The 24,062-nt window shown below is 38.3% G+C and overlaps 1 protein-coding gene across 1 annotated transcript in view; it reads left to right on the top strand.

The window, feature by feature from the left end:
• LOC142143417 (maltase-glucoamylase-like) overlaps positions 1-24,062 on the top strand; it is a 191,734-nt gene that overhangs the window by 89,527 nt on the left and 78,145 nt on the right. The window contains exons 23-32 of the mRNA XM_075201251.1: positions 989-1,077; positions 2,265-2,314; positions 2,776-2,943; positions 9,360-9,521; positions 10,726-10,929; positions 13,022-13,179; positions 14,062-14,230; positions 17,373-17,469; positions 20,168-20,280; positions 20,368-20,493. Coding sequence (XP_075057352.1) covers positions 989-1,077; positions 2,265-2,314; positions 2,776-2,943; positions 9,360-9,521; positions 10,726-10,929; positions 13,022-13,179; positions 14,062-14,230; positions 17,373-17,469; positions 20,168-20,280; positions 20,368-20,493 — 1,336 coding nt within the window. The remainder of the gene's footprint in view (positions 1-988; positions 1,078-2,264; positions 2,315-2,775; positions 2,944-9,359; positions 9,522-10,725; positions 10,930-13,021; positions 13,180-14,061; positions 14,231-17,372; positions 17,470-20,167; positions 20,281-20,367; positions 20,494-24,062) is intronic.

Raw genomic sequence — 24,062 nt, 5'->3', positions numbered from 1 at the left:
GTGCTGTCGAAACGGAGCTGCTGCGCATGCGCACACGCATGCGCAGCAGCTCTGTTTTGGCAGCACTGTACTATACGGTTTTTTGGGGGTTTTTTGGGTGGGGGAAACCCCTCCTTAAAAATCCTGCGTGCTCCCCTGCACTAGTCATGTTACATAAAATATTGGAAATCTTGGCCTGGTCTCTAAGAATAAGGGAAAGGGTAACGGCTTAATCCAGAAGTCAGATCTGCATTCAATATACTTTTTAATTCCTCACTTGCTGCAATGTTTTCTTTATTTTGGTACTTATCAGTACATAGTTTAATGTCAATGTTACTCTTGCAATGAAAAATGTGTCAATGACTAACAAAAGAACTTAATGAATCACAGTGACATCTGCAGGCTAAAATACTGCACTACAATCTTTAATAAAATGCCTGATGATTTCTTGCTCTGTGTTTTATATAATAATATGTTGTATGAGTCACTTTTCCTTGTATTGTGCACAGCTAGAGACTGTTTGGTCATTTTAAAATAAATGGTAATATTTATTTTTACCAAAAGTGGTACCAGATAAATCAGTTTTAATTTAGATGCTAATTCATTACTTAAGTTCAGAACTAAGGACCTGATTCATTAAGGATCTTAACTTAAGAAACTTCTTATTTCAGTCTCCTGGACAAAACCATGTTACAATGCAAGTGTTTTTTCATGTAGCACACAAATATCAACTTTAAATTTCAGTGTACAAATAAGCTATCAAGTATTTGTGTGCTACATGAAAAAACAGTCAGTATTTAACTTATGTGCAAAACAGAATACTAATTTGCACCCCTTGCATTGTAACATGGTTTTGTCCAGGAGACTTAAATAAGAAGTTTCTTAAGTTAAGATCCTTAATGAATCAGGCCCTAAATATGTTAGTTTTAATATTCTATAGCTTGCTAACTTGCATTCTGATTTAATGTGCAAATTATATAAACAACTTTTAACTATCAATTTGTTTCAGTCGGAAAAATCCTCTTGGAATTATAATTGCATTGGATGATGCACTCACTGCCAAAGGAGAATTCTACTGGGATGATTTAGAATCTAGAGGTGAGGAAATAAATGTTAATGTTCCTTCTACCACCGAGAATAAAGTTGTCCTTTTTGTTTTGTTTTTTTATTTTAAAAGCAGTGAGACTTCCCCAAATAATTAATGTATTCAATTGTACATGTATTGAATGTTTCATTAGTAATTTTAATATAAAGTTGCTTTTGGGGCTACAAAAAACATTATACTTGTGGCAATGTAGACCAGAATGTGAAAACTTTTTCCATATGAGATTCTGACAAATTTCATTCTACATTTAGCTTCATCTATTGACCATAGATCTCCATAATGGCACCTTATTGAGTTTTTAATTTGCATACCCATACTGTTAATCAAGATAGCCAGATGGCAACATCTAGCAATTCTTTATAAGTACTTCAAAGATAAAGTTAGCACTAAAAAGTAAAGCAGTTGTGAGAATGTGTATGTGAGTAAAGGTGCTGCTAATTAAGCATACATGAAAAAGACTCCAAAAAGTTTATTTAAATGCTTTTATTCTGTGTTTTAAAAGACTCAGACAATATATATGCACATTAGGTAAAAAGATATATAAGCAAAAGGATAAACTAAAACACACAGTAAATTTGTTAGTCTTGCTCTAAAATAATTTACAACTCACTACAATATTTAGTTGCAAAGGGTCTTAGGGCTAGATTTACTAAGCTGCGGGTTTGAAAAAGTGGGGATGTTGCCCATAGCAACCAATCACATTCTATCTGTCATTTTGTAGAAAGTACTAAATAAATGAAAGCTAGAATATGATTGGTTGCTATAGGCAACATCCCCTCTTTTTCAAACCCGCAGCTTAGTAAATCTAGCCCTTAGAGTTTTAGAGCTTGTGTACAGTACTGTTTATGTATGTATTCAGCAATGTCTATTCACACAACAGAGAAGAATAATGACATTGTTTTTATTAAATGATAACAAACGCTGCTTTGTGGTAACATGTTTTTTCTCACTTCAGGCAAGAAAATTACGCACTTCTTTATTAAATTCACTAGTAGACGTATTAGGGGGAAAAAAAACTATATTAGAATACTAACAGCCCACATGATGTTAATAGTATGCGAAATAGAGGGCAAATCCATAACAATAATTGGATGATAACATATATAAATATTATTTTGTATATTATTGTATGGATCGTCACATAGTCATTTTTTTGATTTTGCTTTTTTTACTTTCCTAGGCGTCATAGAATCTGGCAGCTATATTTTATATAGTTTCTCTGTTTCCAATGTAAGTATTTATCTATTAATAATATAAAGATGATGTGGCAGAAACTGGAGCTGCAGAAACCCATTTGAGGTTCGATCAAATGCGATTTGGCCAAAATTTAGAATATGGAATTGATGCATCTCTACAAAAAAACAGAATGGGGGAGACATGTTTTATCTGGAATAGTACAGAAAAAAAGAAAAACTGAATAAAGTATTACATTTAACTTAATAAAGTTAACTGAGACAATTTGGCCATTGTTTCACATAAGAGTTAAATACATGCAACATAATTATAACACTGTCTCCTAAACCATATAAAACTGTACAATAAAACATTATTAATGCCAATCTGTACAGGACAAGATTAAGAACATGAAAACATTTTGCCAACATAAAATATGCAATGAACTGGTTAGTTTAATGCCTCTCATAATCAGTGCTTCTTTTAGAATGATTGTTTTAGTTATGTTTATATTTCAGAATATTTTAACCATGGAAGCAACAAGAGCAGCATACACTGACCCCAACAATCTAAAGTTTGAAGAAATAAAAATACTTGGACTTCCCCGAGGTAGTCAAAATGTCACAGTAAAGAAAGCTGGTGTTGTTCAATCTTCAAGTCATTCCTTTAAACATGATCATTACCAGGTAGGTAAACATCAGCATCTGCTTCTTTTTATGTCAAAGTATCCCATGGATGATCACAGAAAATGATGATCGGTATGACTGCCTGCAGTTCACCTCCATAACACTGGATGGCAGTATCTTTTATCTGCATTTCAGATTTTGCGAACTAAAACAAACATAAAGCTTTTCAATATAGATACAAATTAAATAAAAACTCTGGAAGTAGGACTCCTAAGTGACTTATAATATCCATATAATTGACATTATGAAATACATTAACCCACATATTATTATTATTAATTTTTAATTTATAGGGCGCCACTAGGTGTCCGTGGCGCTGTACAGGGACAAACAAAATTACAATACGAGGTGAGACAGCACAGTACAGTAAACAAGCACAGTAACTCAATGAGCTCAATGCTAGGGTAGGGGGAGGGGAGAGGGGAGGGTCCGCATACGACGGAACCCAGGAGGGAGGGCACGGGTGACAGGGAAACTCCCAGAGGGAGAGGAGGGAGAGAGAGGGGACGGGGGGGAAGAGGGTCCTCGAAGAGGAGGGCTGGTAGCTGGAGAGCAGAGTAAAAAGTGGTGAAGACAGGAGGAGAGATGACCCTGCTCAAAGGAGCGTACAATCTAAGGGGTTGGGTAGACAGACAGAGAGACACAGGGGAGAGAGGGAGAGAAAGAGGAATGGAGGATAACTATGAGGGAAAGGGAATGAAGGGGAAGAGGCACAAGAAAAGGTAGGAAGTTAAGTGGAAGACTGGAAGGCTTTAAGAAAAAGGTGGGTTTTTAAAGCCCGTTTGAAACTGAACAGATTAGGGCATATATCTATATATTCATATAGATATAGGTGAGGAGTCTGTTATGTCTGGACTAAGCATATAACAATAAAGATGTATGTCTAAACGGTATATATAGCATTCCTTGGGGTGTAATATTACAATGTAGCAATATACTCTTTCTGTAGCTATTGAGGGCTATGAGTGCTACTGCTTATGAAGTTGGAAAAGTGCTAGCATTGAAAGCACATATCTGACATCAACTTTATTCTTAGAGGCTACAGTTATGTAAACCACATACAGACTCTCTAATGTATTTGAAACACGTTTCTAATCACCCAGGCAAATGGGATCATTAGGCAACATGAATCTAATTGTACTCAGGCCTAGTTATGCATTGATTAAAGCAACCAAATTTGCCTTTGAAAATAGTACAAGTATGGCCAGATACCCACTGGCGCTTTTTTTAACACTAGTAATAATGCATGTCAAACATGATCAGTGTAGGTATCCCTGATGAAATTACCTGTGGTAAATGACATAGATAAATAAAAAAGTAAAACAAGATGCATTCTTAAAGCCGGCCAGAGTGGGTGGTTTCCAAGAAACAATGGTCACACGCATTTTACTAACATTAAAAACACTAGCAAAATGCATGAAAAATTACCGGTGAGTATGAGCTCTAGGGTTTCAAACATACTGACGTTAAAATTGTGCATTTTGACATTCATTGCTAGCACAAGCTAAGTATATGTAAACGGACGTGAAAATTAAAATAATTGTACAAAATAGGACACTAGCTATTTGCGTTTTTAGCAAGATCAGTTTATGGGTTCTGTTTCCAGGGGTAACTGGCTGCACTTACTATTCATCAGCCAATCAATATCACACATGTCCGGTTCTTGGACTAGCTGTGGTTACTTGAACCAGCCTTGGTTCAAGTAACTACAGCTAGTTTTGTTAAGCAGCTCCAGAAATAAAAAAAAACATAAACAAAAGTCCTAGCCTGTCTGACTCTATCTAATACAATATGGGATACTTTCGCTAAAATGGAAGAACCTAATGTCCTATGCACACAAAATAAGAGAACTTACTAGTAACAAAGTGCATTGTCTCTCAGCAGACATCTGACCTGTTCCCCAGTTAGTGAGAGACTGAGGAAACAGCCTCACAGCTTTTTAACAACACATACACAGGTGCAAGTCCTAATTAGCCAGGCTAGCAGGTTGAAAGATCTGAAATGGGCCTTATGAATAGAGCCCGCCCTTCTATCTTCATTCATAACCCCAGCAACCCTTACACCGGATTTTTCTGCAGCCGAAACCAATGTTTGGGATGCTCTTTCCTAAATAGAAACAATCTCCTTGGGCTTTTAAAACACATATGACAGAAACCTAGGACATACCTATTTGCCATTTACCACTTTCCTGGTGCTTTAATTTTAACTGCTTTTTTATGCTTTTTCCATTTAAGTTTGTCTGGCTAACGTCAACACTGAAAGAAAGCCGGTTCACTAAAAACAAGCATTTGCTTTAACAAGAAAACAGTCTCTTTTTTTGCCAACATGTTTAATATAAACTCAAACACAATGGAGTTTGAATGCAATTTTCCATGCAATGACAAATGTATTGCAAATGTCAGTGTGTACTGTATATAGCCTTAAGGCTATAATGCCAGCTGTTATTAGCTATACAGGATTGCTTGAAAACTTTTGCAAGATATAACAGCAGGAGGCTCAAGCCCAAAATGCAATGGAAGATACTTTATGAGTGACTCTGTTGACAAAAAAAAAACCTTACAAAAAACGTATTTGCTAAAATTGCCAGTGTGACATCTCGAGTGAGAATTGATGATTCCTGCTGTAAATGAGTGTTTGCTATGCTTGTTCGTGTGGAATACTTTTTAATGTTTCTATAGCAAATATTCACCATGCAAAAATAGGTTCATGAAGAACCATACATGCCCATGAAATATTGGATATAAAAAAAGCAAAAACACAAATAAAACTGACAGATTGAAACAAAGCCAATGTAGGAAAGAACATTAAAACAGGAAGTCAAAATGAGGGTTTAATGGCAGCTAAGGGTGAATTGGGCCTTTCAATTTTGAATGAGTTTTATGGCAAAATAGTGTACCCATGCAACGATAATTAAACATTTTTCAGTAGTATAATAAAAATGCATTGCATCTGTTTCCTCCTTATCTATGGTTTGCTCACCTTTCAGGCAAGTAGCATTTAACATGTAAATGGAAACACATAGAAGAGACAGTACCTAACAATACTCCTTGCAGCTTTGTAAAAACTAATAAAAAGATAGCTACAAAAGTTGCTTTCATGGGTCTGACTATCTTAAAACAGACAGATCAAAAGCATGGGCCTGATTAATTAAGGATCTTAAATGAAGAGGTATCTTATTTCAGTCTCCTGGACAAAACCATGTTACAATGCAAGGGGTGCAAACTAGTTTTCTGTTTTGCACATAAGTTAAATACTTACTGTTTTTTCATATAGCACACAAATATCAACTTTAAAATTCGGTGTACAAATAAGCTATCAAGTATTTGTGTGCTACATAAAAAAACAGTCAGTATTTAACTTATGTGCAAAAGAGAATCCTAATTTGCACCCCTTGCATTGTAACATGGTTTTGTCCAGGAGACTGAAATAAGAAGTTTCTCAAGTTAAGATCCTTAATGAATCAGGCCCCATGACTTTAAAAAAAATAGACCTGGAAAAAATGGGACCCCAATTTTACCAGCTATTTGTTCAGACCATAAAATCTATGGTCAAAACTTTCAAAACTATCCCATAAAATGATCACCTCATAACAGTGGGCCAAGCAAATTAGGACAATCCTACCGCAAAATACACAAATCTTAATTAATTGACCATCATTGTCTCAATTTTATTCATAGCGAAATATAAACCTTTGCTTTCACTCATCACTACTTTTAGGTCACAAATAAACATGTGCAAAACTGCAGCAAAAGTTTATACAAATTGAACCTTGCGTGAGAACAAGTTGTTGTGCAATGGTTTAAATTTGCAGTAATACAACCACTGAGCACCATTTTATGCAGGGCCGGTGCTAGGGTCCGTGGCACCCTAGGCACATTTACAAAATCGGGGCCCCCCGCCCGGCACATTTTCAAAATTGGTGCCCCCACCCTGCACACTTACAAAATAGTGTGTAAGTGTGCAGGGTGGGGGCGACGATTTTGAAAATGTCCGTCTTTTCTTACCTGCTTCTAACTTGCCTCCTCTCTGCTCCGTCTGCTCCCCTCCACTCACTGACACTATCGGGCCGTGAGGATGATGTCACGGCCCGACAGTCAGTGAGTGGAGGGGAGGAGACGGAGCAGAGAGGCGGCGGTGGTGGTGAGCAATAGTCCAATAGTGGAAAAAGAAATGTGAAATATGTTGCTAATCTCAACAAATAAGTTAAAACGTTTTTACATTCCACGTTTTTACATTGTTTGTGTGTAACAGAAGCTTTACAAAATAAGCATTGTGAGTTTTTGCAAAGAGAAAGGGGAACTTCTGGAATAATTAAAGCTAAATGGGAGACCAATCTGAAATGCCATAGGCAAACCGAGGGGTGGTTTTCGCAGTGCCCGGAAACCCCCCTCCAAGTCTGGGACACTGTATAATTGAGGTGGCTGGACCCTGTCCCCGCATCACACGGCTCTTTTTGAAAAGGGAGAGCTGTGTGCACCTAACAGTAGTGCACGCAGCATTGTCCATGTATATTATGGGGATAGGAAGAGTTGGCGAGCAGCCAAGTACTGTCTAATATTAAAGCCACGCCCCCCATGCATGCTGGTCACGCCCACTGGTGGCGTGGTTTGGAAACCCCTCTCTACAAATCCTGCGTTTGCCCCTGAATGCATCTGTTGCTTTATTACAGTCTGACTTGGGATGTTAGGCCTGATAGTGTACACACTTGGGGCTCATTTAGAGGTAAACATACATCAATTATTTTTATACAAGATACATATTTCAGTATGGTGCACGCACACCAAATGTATATGTTTATATATAGTTTTTCTTCTATATCATTGTCTTCTGTCTCTTTACGTATAGAGAGGCGGATATGAGACTGACAGATGTTGGCAAGTTTAGGTAGAGTACAGTAAGAGCGATTTCATGTAATTGTGACATCATTTGAGGAGGATGCTTTTTAAGAGACATATCTCTTGTGCGTGCTGGAAGGCTGGTTCTGTGATACACAATGAGGATGATGACTATCAGCAGCACTATCTAGCTGCTCTGATTGACTGTTGGCGTATTGACCGCTCCAGCTTGTAATACTTAAATCCTTAGAGCTGAAACAGATGTTTCCTTTTAATTTAATTTCTATTAAGTTTTATATTGAAAATGTGGATTTTGCATTTATTACTAACTTCCTCTTCTTTAGAATTCTGTTTAGCAAAACCAGTTTTCCTGGCTACTTGCACAAGCCTTCTGTAAATAATATATTTTAATTACAATCCCATCCTGTACAGCGACTCCACCTACCTTTGGGGTCCCGGTACAGGATGCACATGCAGCCTTTCTCTTCACAAGCTGGACACTAGCTGCTTTTATCTCCATTCCACACCATGGACCAGAAAAGAGAAGGATGTTTTCATTGGGCTCTCTGGGCTGTGGTAATATTTGATCACCAGGGGATATTTAAATGATTAATTATGCTTAAATGTTCAGTATTTAGAATACTTGTTAGCACTCTAAGTAAATAGTTTGAAAGTGAGAAACTGGTTGCTTTACATTGTTTGTAAGTGAGAAAATGATTGATTGGAAATTGCTGCTTAGATGAGAAAGATTACATAGCACTTGTAATGGAAGGTAGTAATTTTCTCACTTAGAAAGTGATTAGAATGGTCTTATAATGGTAGTCAGCAGAATGTGTGTCTTTGGTTTGCAGATGTTAAAATAAGCGTCTGTGGCGGTGCTGTATTGCAACAGACGCTTCTTGGACAGCGCCGCGGCTCCTACATAGTACAGTGCCGCTATGTAGGGGCACTTCTTTAGCGGAGGGGTTTCTGGAAACCCAGAAACCCTCCCCCCTGCGTGCGCCCCTGATAATGGCTGCTAGACATAGAGATGTGTGGACTTGTAGTAATAGAATGTATTATTTTTGTAGTTAAGAACTGGGCTTGTTGCTATAGATACAAAGGTTGAATAGTATTATTGGAGTTTTAGTAATAATATTGCTAACACTGATTGTATTGTTGAATATGGACTTTAGTGTGTCATATGCTTGTTACACAGTTTTGTGTGTATTAGGATTAACATATCTCTATTAACATATACATATAGAAACACGAACGCTGAGCAGACATATTTCACTTGCATACATTATTTCCACACTCGCATAATCATACATGCATTTACATATATAGTACTACCATGTTAAATTAGTGGCTAAATGATATAAGACTCATTCACACCTCGATAAACTGTTGACGTCGGCAATGCATTGTATTTGATGTAAATATATTATGTATTCTACTCTGAGTTATTATATGTATAAACGACTCTTAATGAAATACCTATTGATGGATTTAACTAGTAACATTAGTTCTACAAGGAAACTAAGTAATGTGCAAATGTAATAAGTGGGTTAACAATGGCTATATCATTTGTATCTGTAGGTTCTACACATAACAGGTCTCCAGCTGGCACTGGGAGAATCTTACACTGTGGAATGGGACCAGCTTGGCCCAGTGAGTCTGAATGATTCCGAAAAGTTTGACTGCCATCCTGAGCCTGATGCTAATGAAAGCAAATGTATTAACCGTGGCTGCATCTGGCAGGTGTGTATAGTAATATAAAGTTCTGAATTATACTGTAATGTAATACAATTGTGATGCTAATATGTTTATACATTCCTGTATAAATGATGACTTCTGATGTCAGTGCTTACAGTCAGTAAATTCTGATGTCATCATTTCAGTGTTCATTAGGAAAACTTGTGTATTATAAGGAATAACCCCCCCCCCCACACACACACACACTGTGGACCTTTTACTTCATTTGGTCAAGGAACTCTTGAGTGACTTCTAATATTCTTCTATTTGACAGCTGGGAGTAGAATGGTACAAAAGCTCACACTGGAAAGAGGGTGCAAAAGTACAAAAACAAAGTGATTGGTTAATATTCTGGGGCCTGATTCATTAAGGATCTTAAATGAAGAGGATCCCTATTTCAGTCTCCTGGACAAAACCATGTTACAATGCAAGGGGCGCAAATGAGTGTTCTGTTTTGCACATAAGTTAAATGCCGACTGTTTTTTCATGTAACACACACATATCAACTTTAAATTCCAGTGTACAAATAAGCTATCAAGTATTTGTGTTTTATATGAAAAAACAGTCAGTCCATTAGAAGGACAGAGTACAAGTCCAGAGTAATTATGGGAAAGTCTAAGGGCTAGATTTACTAAGCTGCGGGTTTGAAAAAGTGGGAATGTTGCCTATGGCAACCAATCAGATTCTAGCTATCATTTTGTAGAATGCACTAAATAAATGACAGCTAGAATCTGATTGGTTGCTATAGGCAACATCTCCACTTTTTCAAACCCGCAGTTTAGTAAATCTAGCCCTAGCTGTCATTTTGTAGAAGGTACTAAATAAATGAAAGCTAGAATCTGGTTGGTTGCTATAGGCAACATCCCCACTTTTTCAAACCCGCAGCTTATTAAATCTAGCCCTAAATGTGATAGTATGCAGTACATTCAAGTGACGTTTTCACTTTTGCAAGTTATGCTCTTTTGAGTAACATTAAATAATCCACAACCATCACACACAGCATTTGTACAGCTGGGCTATGAGATTGCTGTTTGGGACATCTCCTCTACTCTTTTTCAAACACACACACACACACACACACACACATATACATACACACACACATATCTAGAGTAGTTTATGCCTTTAAAAAATGGATATAGTCATTCTATAAAAATTAAATGTTTACATGGAAAGTTATTTGTCTATATTTCACATTTATATGTTTCAGGAGTCCAGCACTTCTGGCATACCATATTGCTTCTATCCTGAAGACTTTGGTTACGTTGTTGAGAATGAACAGGTCACAGCTACAGGTATCACTGTGGATATCTCGTTGGGTACCAGAATGTTACCACGTTACAGTAAAGCCACCTCTATCAACAATCTGCGTGTTGCAGTAACATTCCATGAAAACCATATGCTCCAGTTCAAGGTAACTGACAGTGTTAAATCGTTGGTGGTGGCTGAGGAGCTTAAGATATAGCATTCCATCTGTCCCATATCTTCTAAATGGAAATGTTATTTTTCTACTTTTTCATTATATTCCTGGTTCAATTACATTGACAGAATAAGAAACAATAATTTCAGACGACTTTTTTTTTTACCATTTTTTAAACCCAAAATGATACAAGGGGTGATTTTTTATGGACAGACCCAGAGGCTGGCTGGCAGAATTTAGCCTGGTACGCAAGCATACACAACTGGCGCATAAGTATTGGCCCATACTTAAAGAGTGGTTTTCGGTACAATATATGTATGTTTATTAATATATATTGCATTTTATTTCCTTATGTTCCTTCCCCCTACAACACCTGGGGGGCTGGTATATATTTATATCATATTATATTAATAAATTATTTAATATTGTTATATTACAGTACTGAACACAGGGGCTGTGCTTTAAACAACTGGGGGTAAATGTATCAAGCTGAGAGTTTTCCAGCTAGTTTGAAAAACCAATCAGATTCTAGCTATCATTTATTTAGTGCATTCTACAAAACGATAGCTAGAATCTGATTGGTTGCTATAGGCAACATCTCCACTTTTCAAACCCGCCGGAAAACTCTCAGCTTGATACATTTACTCCCTGATGTTTTTGCCAGCAAAAGGGCTTGAGCAGAGCGCTGGGTGTCACCCGGGTACAGAGCTGGATTAAGGCTCTGGGGGGCCCGGAGCACTTAAGACAGGCATGCCACTATTCTGTCACATAGTTATCATTGTAGACAAATTTTAGACAAATACACAGACAATACTGTGTGCACTATTGTTAGGTGCCTCCCCACAACATTAAAATAATAGTATTCACATTTCATAAATAGGTCTATTTCCCTCCAACCAGCCCTGACATTGAATTAATGGCATACACAGTTAATAAATAGACCTATTTTCGTTCAACCGGCCCCAACATTAAATTTATAGTATTCCCAATTTATAAATACACATATTTCACTCCCTCCAAACAGCCCCAGCAATAAATTTTAAAACTCATCCCCACATTTAGTTAATATCCCCAAACCACCCCATCATTACATTAAATGATCCATCACCCATCTTAAATTGATAGGCCCCACTATTAAATTAAATAGCCCCACCAATTAATGAAATTGCCCCACCATCACCCCACAAATAAAATAGCACCCATTAAATAAATAGCCCCCACCTGCACTCCACCATTAAATTAATAGCCTGCCTCCCACATTATGTTAAGAACCCCAACTCACTTCCTCACACATTATATTAAAATCCCTCCCTCCATTCCCTCACACATTATATTAACAAACCCCTCTTCCCTCACACATTATATTAACATACCCCCCCTCCTCTGCCAGTTTTGCTGTTCTGCACACATGGGACTGTGCCTGTCAAGCGATGCACTTCCAATGTGACACTGGGTCTCTTATCCCGATAGGAGGGAGCCACACACAGGGGGAGGGAGGCAGGAAGGGACGGATCATAAGATCTGCAGCCTAAAATTGGAAGGTGGCTGATCCCGAAGGAAGGGCAAACCACCAAGTACTATACTGTCCCTGCACCGGCCCAAAATGACCTTTGGCTGTACAGTTCAGCCCGCCCCTGGACAGAGCAACCTTCGTGTCACTTGCATAGTCTGGTTTTCAGTTCAAAAATATGAATCCTACATATAACAATTACTGAAACTTAAAACAATACATCATGGTACTTTTAATTACATTTACGATGCAGTTCATTCAGACATGTAAAATATCTGTCCAATTTGAGTACAGTAAACATTTTATACTTAGCATGGACAAATACCCTGGACTACATCTTTAAGTTTGAAATTGACAGATTTGAAGATATTAATTCATACTATTTTGTTAAGTGAAACTCCAGAAGAAAGTTGTTGAAAAACAATTTTAGACTGATTGACAAGCACCTCGGCCTTTACCCATTACCGAGTAAGATTGCCATCCTGTCTCCTCATTTCATAGTGTTTTCTGCTCTGGATATTTATGCAAAAAAGAAAACATGAGTATTAGTTTAACATTATTGTTTCCTTTCCATAGATCTTCGATCCTAACAACAAAAGATATGAAGTCCCTGTACCATTGAATACACCCAACAGTCCAAGTAGTACAGAGCAAGAGCGGCTTTATGAAGTTGTTGTTGTTAAAGATGGGAAATTTGGACTTCGTATCATCCGGAAAAGCAATCGTGCTGTTGTGTAAGTAAAAATGAGTGGTCAACTCCCATGTGTCCCAGGTTTCCAAGGACAGTTTTAGTTCCAAGAAAAGATTTTACCACCAAAAATTCCTGCCTTTTATTCATGTTGAACTTTATTTTGCATCTAAAATGTATTTTTGTGTGGCATTGACACTGTGACCATAGTTCATATGACATTTATGCCTCAGTTTTGTGCAGCTCACTGATAGTAATAGTACAGCATTGGCTAAAGAGGCTACTGCTCATGCATCTTATGGGGGTGTTACTGCTTGGACCAATAGGAAGCCACAAGATCTGTGTTCCACTTGGTTACACCCCTGTCTGTCAGACCTATTTGGTTAATTAACACTATTAAAAAGAGCTGAACAGGCTCTGATTCATTACCAGAAACAGAGGAGTCACAGAAAAACTTGTTTCGGCATGCAGTTCCCAGGAATTTGCTTATGGGAAAGAACGTTTTAATGGGAGCCCCACATATGCAAAGATTGGACATGTGGCAAAAAAATACTACTACAATATGTGATAGTGGAGGACAAAAAAATATAGGACAGTCAGTCAATACCTGCTGTAGTGCATGTGGCTCAGTAATATTCTGAGAAAAGTTTGAAATTTGCAACCCTTGTAGTAAAAGCAAGGATAGGCCTAGCCATTGCACAGTTTCTGTTGATCTAAGTGGTCCTATACTCGTAGCAGTGCAGCATCCAGGAGGCAATGGCATCTCTGACATCTAGGCCAGAAAATTGTCATCTTGATGCAGTTGCTCTGAGAAACTACAAATAAAGTTCTCATTCATCAGTAGAACCAGTATAAAATTACTGTTGATCTACATGTGCTTACTTGTAAAAAGAAAATGTGTAATGTTTAATCTACTTTCTTTCATCAGCTGGGATTCTTATTTGCCTGGAATGACCTTTGAAGACATGTTTCTTCAGATTTCCACCCGTCTTCCCTCAGATTATGTCTTCGGACTTGGGGAAACTGAACATAAAACCTTCCGACATGAAATGAAACGCAGACCTATAGGACTATTTGCTAAAGACCAGCCTCCAGGAGTAAGTATATACTAGACATTATTGGTATTATTATTAATATTGCATGTTTGTAAGGCGCCATGGTGCTCCACAGTGCCTTATAGTAGGGGAAACAGGATATGCAAAAAGAGGGACATGCAGTGTAGACAAAGTAAATGCAGACATGACAACAAAGGGTTTGGAGGGCCCAGTTCATTAGAGGGCTTACATTCTAAGTGGAAGAGGGCACAGCTGAAACAAGAGGAGGAAGTGTGGCTCAAACTGGAGATTGGGACAGTTGTGAGGGTGCAGTAGTGCGAGTAGAATCATCGGGGATAATCTTAGTTCTAAAAAAAGAGATGGTTTTCAGAGATCATTTAAAACTTTTAATGCTCTTGGAAAGCCCGATCGGGTGTGATAGAGAAAGTAGGCAGAAGCACGGGAGAAGTCTTTTAGGTGGAAGTGAGAGATGGTTACCAGAGACGAGACGAGGCGCAGGTCAGCGGTAGATCTAAGAGGGAGGGAAAGTATTTTGAAATGAGATATGAGATATATGAAGGAGTGATGTTGTTGAGGGCTTTGTAGGTAAGGGTGAGTAATTTAAATTGGATTCTGGAGGACACAGGGTGACAATGCAAGGATATGCAAAGTGGTGCAGCAGATGTGGAGCTGTGAGAGAGGAGCATCATTTTTGCAACAGCATTTAGGATTGAATGAAGTGAGGATACATAGGTGTCGGGAATGCAAGATAACAGGAGGTTGCAGTAGTCAAGATGGGAGATTATGAGAAAATGGATATGAGTTTTGGTAGCATGTTGAATAAGAAAAGGGCATATTCTGGCAATTTCTTTTTAAGGTGGAGTGGACAGGACTGGGAGAGAGTCTGGATGAGAGGAATAAAGCAGAGCACAGAGTCAAGTGTGACACCAAGGCAGCAGACTTAGGAGACTGAGGAAATTGTGGTGTTATTGACAGTGAGGGAGTTTTAAGGAGAGGAGGAGATTCTGTTAGGGATATGTTGAGCTTTAGGTAGTGTTGGGACATCTATGTGGAGATAGTTTAAAGACAGTTGGTTACACAAGATAATAATGAAGGGGAGAGGTAAGGGGAAGAGATATAGATTTGGGAGCCGCAAGAGTAGAGCTGATACTGGAGGCCAAATGAGCGTATAAGTGCCCCAAGAGAAGAATTGTACAGTGAAAAAAGTAAAGGGCCAAGAACAGAGCCTTGTGGAACCCCAACAGATAGTGGAGTAGAGGGGAAGATGTGCCAGAGGTGGAAAAACTGAATGAGCGGTTCGATAGTTAGTAAGAGAATCTGTCATGAATGTAAATAGAGTGAAGGGTGTGTAGGAGAAGAGATTGATCAACAGTGTCAAAAGTAGCAGCAAGGTTCAGGAGAATTACTATGGAAAATTTACCCTTAGACTTTGCAATAAGTAGATCATTAATCACTTTTGTGAGTAGCAGTTCTAGTGGAATGTTGGGGGCGAAAGCCTGATTTCAGAGAGTGGAGAATGGAGAGAGAGTGAGACAGGCAATTGTACAGTAATCACTCAAGTAGTTTAGAGGCAAAAAGGAGAAGAATAGAATGGTAGTTGCAGAGATAGGCTTGATCAAGAGATGGTTTCTTCAGAATTGGGGAGATGAGCACATGTTTAAAGGTGCATGGAAATGTGCCAGTGGAGAGAGACAGGTTGAAGAGGTGAGTTAGAATTGGGCATGCAGTGGGGGAGAGGGAGCGGAGAAGTTAGAAGGGAATAGGGTCAAGGGGACAGTTGTAGGGCGGGATTATGATATGAGTGCAGATATAACATTTGATTTATGAATGTAACTAAAATAACATTCATATAACTACTTTCAGGGTTAATTCATTTACTTTTGCAATTCTACTTATTTACACAACGCTGTGTGTGATTATATAAATAGTTTACAGTGGGTATTCTGCAATTTCTCTAACATTAAAGGTCATTGATGTATTGCAAAATATGGAATTGCAAAGCATATCCTTTGCACCGAATTGTCCACCACTCTTAGAACATGGACCATTCTCACATTCCAGAGTGTGAAGCTGCCACTACAAAAACACTCTGACTACTTTAGTGATATTGTGGGTTGAGCTTTATATGTGCATGGTGGAATCAGTTAAAAACTTCACTTCACAAGTCTATGCTACTACCACTTTAGGAGAACTTTTTCATTAATTTCATTTTTTGAAAACAAATAATCCTTCGGTACTTTTTTTGAGAGAAGCATGCTCTATGGCCACCTGAGAACCAGTGAATCACCCCGGTAAATGCACCCTTGCGAACACCCTTACCAACTGAATTCTAATTTAAGTAACTTGTTCCACAAAATGAAGTTTCAAAATATTAATGCAAAGTTAGGCACATAAGTGCACCTAGCCTGCGTTTGGCTGAACTTCTCTGATCTGCACAGGTCCTGCTTTCAAATCTTAAAATGTAAGACCCCTGCAGGTGCAGCCATATTGATATGCAAATCCATGTGCTTCCCATGAAAATGGGTTCATTCACAAAATAAGCACATGACATCACAAAAAAAATAAAAATCTGTATCTATATACGTTTCAAGTGGCTTCCTGTAATCCCAAATTCAGCAATATTTAGTAAGTTACAGTGCTGATAAACAATTAATCTTCGGATGTAAGGCCCGTAGCGTGCCTTTATTTTTGTGTAAAATAGCTCAGCGCATGCTCAGAAACTGACTTTATGCCAGTGACCTCAATTACAAAAAATTCATGTTCAATGTAAATGACACTTCCGACTGCCAACAAGTTGAAAGGCAGAACGGGGGTGGGAAGGGGCAGATGCACATAGGCAATGTACAGTAAGGGTGTGTCAAGGTCGAGCTCACTCACATTAGTAAAATTCAAGTTTTGATGGGACTTGATTTTGCACATATGCATTGTGCGTATACTGAAGGGTGTTCTGTCTGTATGCATATGGCAAGTAGCATATAGTCCGGGGTACTTATACCCATATTCAAATGGAAACATTTCTTGAGATCTGCTTGTACTTAAATATGTGTGTACATGCATGCAAGTTATGTCTGATTTTTTTCAAATGCAAGTTGCATTCACATTGCGTTTGAAGATGAGTCAGGCCTTTAAATTCTAATGCTGTTTCAAATCACTGATGTAAATGTTATTTGTTATATTCTTTCAGGATCATATCAATTCATATGGTGTTCATCCATTTTATATGGGGCTGGATAATGATGGCAATGCACATGGAGTACTTCTGCTGAATAGCAATGCTATGGGTAAACACTTCGTGATTAACTTTTTACTTTTCTGAATCTTTGGATGTATTATGGGCAGCACGGTGGCCTAGTGGTTAGCACTTCTGCCAGGCAGCACTATGGTCATGAGTACGATTCCCAACCATGGCCTTTTCTGTGTGAAGTTTGTATGTTCTCCCCGTGTTTGCGTGGGTTTCCTCCGGGTGCTCTGGTTTCCTCCCTCACTCCAAAAACATACTGGTAGGTTAATTGGCTGCTATCAAAATTGACCCTAGTCTATCTCTGTCTGTGTGTCTCCCTCTCTGTCTATGTCTATGTGTGAGTGTGTGTCTATATTAGGGAAGTTAGACTGTAAGCTCCAATGGGGCAGGGACTGATTTAAATGAGTTCTCTGTACAGCGCTGCAGAATTAGTGGCGCTATATAAATAAATGATGATGATGATGATTATGCAGAAAGAGCCAAATGAAATGAATATTCTAGACATAAAAAGGGTGGAGGAAATGATATAAAAATAAATAAAGGTGTTGGGAGGAGAGGTGTTTAGTAGATAACGGAGGGAGAGTAAGTGATGAGCTAAAGAAACTATTACACCGGGCCAGTGATTTTGATAACAGTTGACAGGTAGTCATGGTGAAGCAGAAAGAGTAAGAGCCACACAGTGCTGACATACCCCCAAGAAAGGACACTTTGGGGTATATTTACTAAGCTACAGGTTTGAAAAAGTGGAGATGTTGCCTATGGCAACCAATCAGATTTTAGCTATCATTTTGTAGAATGCACTAAATAAATGACAGCTAGAATCTGATTGGTTGCTATAGGCAACATCTCCACTTTTTCAAACCCGCAGTTTAGTAAATCTAGCCCCTTGGGTCTATTTATCAAAGTGAGAAAAGCCCTATCACCGTCAAAAATGACAATTGCATGAGGAAGCTTATTTAAAAAGTATTGAGGTCGTCATGAAGGTGATAGCAGAAGGCATTACATTATTTAAATGAAGCATCTTTTATGTTAAAGAATATTTTTTTTAAATGTCTACTCTTGCTGATCCATAGTTCAACATTGGAGAACAATTAACAAGTAATGTATAAAGAGGATAAGAGAATTATGTTATAATGTAGGCATTGCCACACCAGACTACAAGAGAGAGCCGTTACATGTTCCATCTGTATTTTAAGGTTTAATCTAGCCGTCAGGGGCTGCCTTGGCTGGGAGGCAGGTGGGCATATGCCCCCCAGGCCAGTACCATAGTGGGCTCCCTTGGGTCACTGGGCCACCTGCATATTTTTCTTTTGAAATATTCCTAATAGATTGCTGAGTCAAGTCTTGACCCCCAGGCTAAAATCTGTCAGCCCTCCCCTGCTGGCCGGTAACTGGTGCTGGAGCTGAGGCTGGTGCTGTGTCTCTCACCACTATGTTTATAACCTGTTAACTTGTGTGAAGCTGACAAGTAAATGTCCAGTTTACATTATAACATATATCTTTTTAGCTAAAAGACAGTGCTATCACAGATGACTAGCAGATATGGAATGACTACAGGTATACAAGATCCTGGTGCACAACTAAGAATAGACATGAGGGGCCTGATTCATTAAGGATCTTAACTTAAGAAACTTCTTATTTCAGTCTCCTGGACAAAACCATGTTACAATGCAAGGGGTGCAAATTAGTATTCTTTTTTGCACATAAGTTAAATACTGACTGTTTTTTCATGTAGCACACAAATACTTGATAGCTTGTTTGTACACTGAAATTTAAAGTTGATATTTGTGTGCTACATGAAAAAACAGTCAGTATTTAACTTATGTGCAAAACAGAATGCTAATTTGCACCCCTTGCATTGTAACATGGTTTTGTCCAGGAGACTGAACTAAGAAGTTTCTTAAGTTAAGATCCTTAATGAATCAGGCCCGAGAAGAGAGCCTGGTCTAAATGTCAGTTTAAACGAGGTTACAGCAGTCAATGTGGGACGCTAGAAGAAAGTATATTAGTTGTTGAGTGAAAAATACAAGATGAGATAAGCAAACCCAAAAAAATAATGCAGTGAAAAATGTTATTATTTTATTATCAATGTTTTTTCATCACAGAACCCCTTTTTCAAGACCGCATTTTTATTGTGCAATTGAATTCTGATTGAAAACTTTATGTCATTTAATGCAAAATGCAAAGAAGATGACATTACAAACGATTGTTAATTAAACTGTTACTAGCCAAGGCTGAGCAAGTGACAATGCAATAGGCACAGCAATTGAAGGAAAGGAGTTTTAATTAGTTAGAATAGAGTTTTGTTACTGTAAAGGTGGTCAGGCTTTGTAATTCTCTACAAATGACTGATGATGGCAGACACACTAACTGGATTTACAGATGCCTTTCTTGAAATAATGGCATCAGTATTTATTAAATAACATTATGGTGGTATCTGATCCGGGGAATTAAACTTGCCATTTATGAAGTCAATTTGTTTGCTTATTTATCAGGTGTATAATGTAAGCACTGTGGTGACTTCTAATGGCAAAGTCATAAAAGAGAAATATTTCTGTGATACACTAATTTGTCATTTGCAAGATAAGCTCACTAGTGTATGTTTAGAGACTGTTACATAATTTAGCTGTTTCAATCCAATTTATCATGATTGAGTCAGATGTTGGATCATTACTGATAATACTGATATTACTTATTCAATAGTCTATTGTTTTCATACATAACATATATATTTTCAGATCTGACGTTACAGGAAACACCAGCATTAACTTATCGCACTATTGGCGGGATTTTGGACTTTTATGTAGTTATGGGTCCCACACCGGAGGTTGTTGTCCAACAATACACAGGAGTAAGATGCTGTTCATTAAAACTTTTATTTTTTTTATATAACTTTTATATTGCCTCAGTTTTCTAGCTTTTTGTTTATTTTCCTTAGCTCATTGGTCGCCCTGTTATGCCAGCCTACTGGTCTCTGGGATTTCAGCTTTGCCGCTATGGGTACAAGAATGACGCCGAAATATCTGACCTGTATAACGAAATGAAACGTGCTCAGATTCCTTATGTGAGTTAAATAATTGATTGCTGTTATTTACTTCAATGAACCCAATGTATTCACCTTAAATCAGGGTTTCCCAAACCCAGTTCTCAGGGCTCCCTAACAGTGCAGGTTTTCCGGATCACATGTGACATAATTAGGACCACCTGTGGATCTGTTACAATGTGTCAGTCAGTAATGAATACACCTGTGCTCCAGCAAGGAGATATGGAAAACCTGCACTGTTAGGGAGCCCTGAGGACTGGGTTTGGGAAACCATGCCTTAAATAATTGATATGTATGCCGCGAAATGTACAAAGTTCTTTTACCGATAGATGCGATACTGATACTAACTATGTTTGAATATTTCACTTAAACAAACAGAAGACAAAAAATATATAAAGGGCAGTTACAAAGAGCAAAATGGCTGTTATGCAGTACTAATACAGCTTTGGAGCTGATGCGCCACTTGATTTGAGTAGATGTACCTATATATCTACTGGGGGCAGATAGGTCTTAGGGTTTCCTATGCCTTATACTTGGACCACTGGGGTAAAGAATTGCCACTTTCATTAGTTAAACTGGCCACCTCCGACCAGGGGTGACCAGAAGAGTCCCAATATTTTTCAGCTCAGATTTGTAACTTCTGATGAGGGGACACATTGGTTTTTGCACTTTTCCAGGCTGGGTATGGTTTTCACTATAACAGGGGCACCTCATGTTCTTGGTTTCACTTTTATACTAGAATCCAGCCCAGACCGTATAGCTCTGGGGCTGTTTGGGAAGGTGAGCAAGCTGACTATTTTTTTTAATTATTTTTATTAATAGTAACAGTTCACTGTGCATGGGGACTGGCTTTATTACAGGTGGCAATTTTGCATGTGAAATATTAATAATTTGCGTGATGTGAATTTGGAAGGTTCTTTCTCAATCACTGAAGGCATCAGAGATCTCTTCTTTTTAATATAATTTACACAAACACCTGATAGCATAGTAAAATTTGTAGAACTTGGTTAACTATGACCCTTTTATGGTGAGAAGCAACATTAGGCTAAAGAAACTTTGCATTTTTGAATGTATAATAGACTCTTTTCTTAAAATTATTATGCTTTCGACTATCTTACTTGTTGAAGAAGGCATCATTTTGTTTTCGCATGTCACCATCATCATTTATTTATATATCGCCACTAATTACGCAGCGCTGTACAGAGGCTGCACTCACATCTGTCCCTGCCCCATTCGAGTTTACAGTCTAAATTCCCTAACATACACATACAAACAGAGAGATTCTAGGGTCAATTTGGTAGCAGCCAATTAACCTACCAGTATGTTTTTGGAGTGTGGAAGGAAACCGGAGCACCCAGAGGAAACCCACGCAAACACGGGGCGAACATACAAACTCCACACAGATAAGTCCATGGTCAGGAATCAAACTCATGCCAAGTGCTGTGAGGCAGAAGTGCTAACCACTAAGCCACCATGCTGCCCATATATTATATAAATAGCTGTTAATGCAGTACTTAGAAGATTCTTATAAGTAAACATAGCTAAATGACCATATGTATCTGTAAAACATTCCATTATAGTCCTCATCTTATATATTGCTATACGGCAATACTTGCACCATTGCACTCAAAGGGATCACAATCACAGACTGCAGTAAGTACCAGGCAATGTAGACAGTTAGAAAGTATGAACATACGAAGTTCATGAGCAAATGGTAAAAGCAAGAGTGAGAATGCAGAATAATATTACATTCCTGTTGAAATTGGACCCCTTTGACCTAAATCAAAAATGGTAATTTTCAACTCTGAATATCTTCAACAAAAAGTCATATGTTTTTTTTCTACAATTGGGTTTATTTACATAGGAATCTCTCTCTCCCCATTGGTATATTTCCATCACTATTTAAGTTCGCATTTCTCCTATTCTGAAAAACATAATATCAAATTTTGACCCTAACTCTCTCTCAGATTACCGTCCCATCTATCAACTCCCACGCCCCTCCAGGCTTGTTTACATTCTCCTCACGTGCATCTTTTCCTCACACATCCTATTGGACTTGCTTCAGTTAGTCATTTGTTCCCAACACTCCACAGAGACTGCACTGACTAGTAGTTAGTCCTAAATCTAAAGACCATTACTCACTTTTAATTATCCTGAACCAGTCTGCTGCATTTGACACTAATGACCATTCACTTCTCAAACAAATGCTTCTTTCCCTAGGCCTTCACAACTGTTTTGTTCTGGTTCTCATCCTACTTACATCCTTATTTCCTACATCCTCTCTGCTTCCTCTATCAGTTAGAGTCCCAGAAGGCTCACTCCTAGGCACTCTACCATTCTCTATCTCTACCACTTCTCTTGGAAAACGAAGAAGCTCCTTTTGATTTCTGTATTATCTCTATGTGAATGGTTACCAAATGTATCTATCCTTTCCGAATTACATCTGTGTTGACATGCATTACTGAATGTCTTTCAACCATTTAATTTTGGATATCCTTTCACCACTACAAGGTTAATCTTTTAAAACCTAAGCTAATAATATTCCCACCACCCATCAGAAGCTAGCTAGCCGACATTCCTGACATTTCTGGTGACAATATAACCATCAGCACTACCCCTCATGATTGCTTTCTAGGTGTCATCCTTGACTCAGAACTGTCATATGTTCCTCACATCTCATCTGTATCCAAATCCAGTTACATACATCTAATAAAAAAAAAATCCAGAATACACACATATTTCACAACAGACACTTCAATAATCCATTATCTCCCAAATTGGCTTTTGCAATTCCTTTCTTACTGGTTATCCTCTAACCAGATGTTCACCCTTACAATCTATTTTGAATGCAGTGGCTAGACTAATTTTCTTTGTAAAACATTGTTCTACTGCTGCTCCACTCTACATTGGTTACCAATATTTTACTAAATACAATGCAAAATATTTCTACTAACATACAAAGCCATAAATGAAATTGCATGAACATACATCTCTTCACTTGTTTCAAAACATCTCCAAAATCGAATCCTCTTCTCTGGACACGATCTGCAACTCTCATTGAAAATAAATTCCTGCTTCCATTACCATTTACAGGATTGTTTTCAGGATGCAATCATTTTGTGTAATTCCATCCCTCACACAAAAAAGTCTTTACTGTAGCCTGCAAACTGTCACACACTGGGCCCGCAGAGCACTTGGACGGAGCCCGGCGCACTTTCCTGTGTACCCCACTGGCCTCCTTTTCTCCAGCGCTGAGCGCCATATCTTGCTCATGGCAGGAAGCATATTGGATTGCATTTGCAGACCCATCTTTTATTAATTTCACCCTCCAGTCATTGGTTTAATAATTAATCCTTACAGACTTTTTAAGGCACCTGAGCCCCTCTAGTGGGGCCAGATCTTTGAGTTCCTCTGCCTAATCAAAATGGTTCCTTGTGGCTTCCTATGTGCTGTGTCTACAGCCTAAAGCCATCACCTGGTATCCCCCTCCATGCTTCCTAGGTTACCTGGACCTCCATGCTATCTGTGCCTGCAGACTATCACTCCATCTGATAGCCAGCTCCAAGCTTCTCAGCTTACCTGGACCTCCA

The sequence above is a fragment of the Mixophyes fleayi genome, chromosome 3 (genome assembly GCF_038048845.1).
Source record: "Mixophyes fleayi isolate aMixFle1 chromosome 3, aMixFle1.hap1, whole genome shotgun sequence".
In the NCBI taxonomy this organism is placed as follows: domain Eukaryota; kingdom Metazoa; phylum Chordata; class Amphibia; order Anura; family Limnodynastidae; genus Mixophyes; species Mixophyes fleayi.
This window is presented reverse-complemented; position numbering and strand designations above follow the sequence as displayed.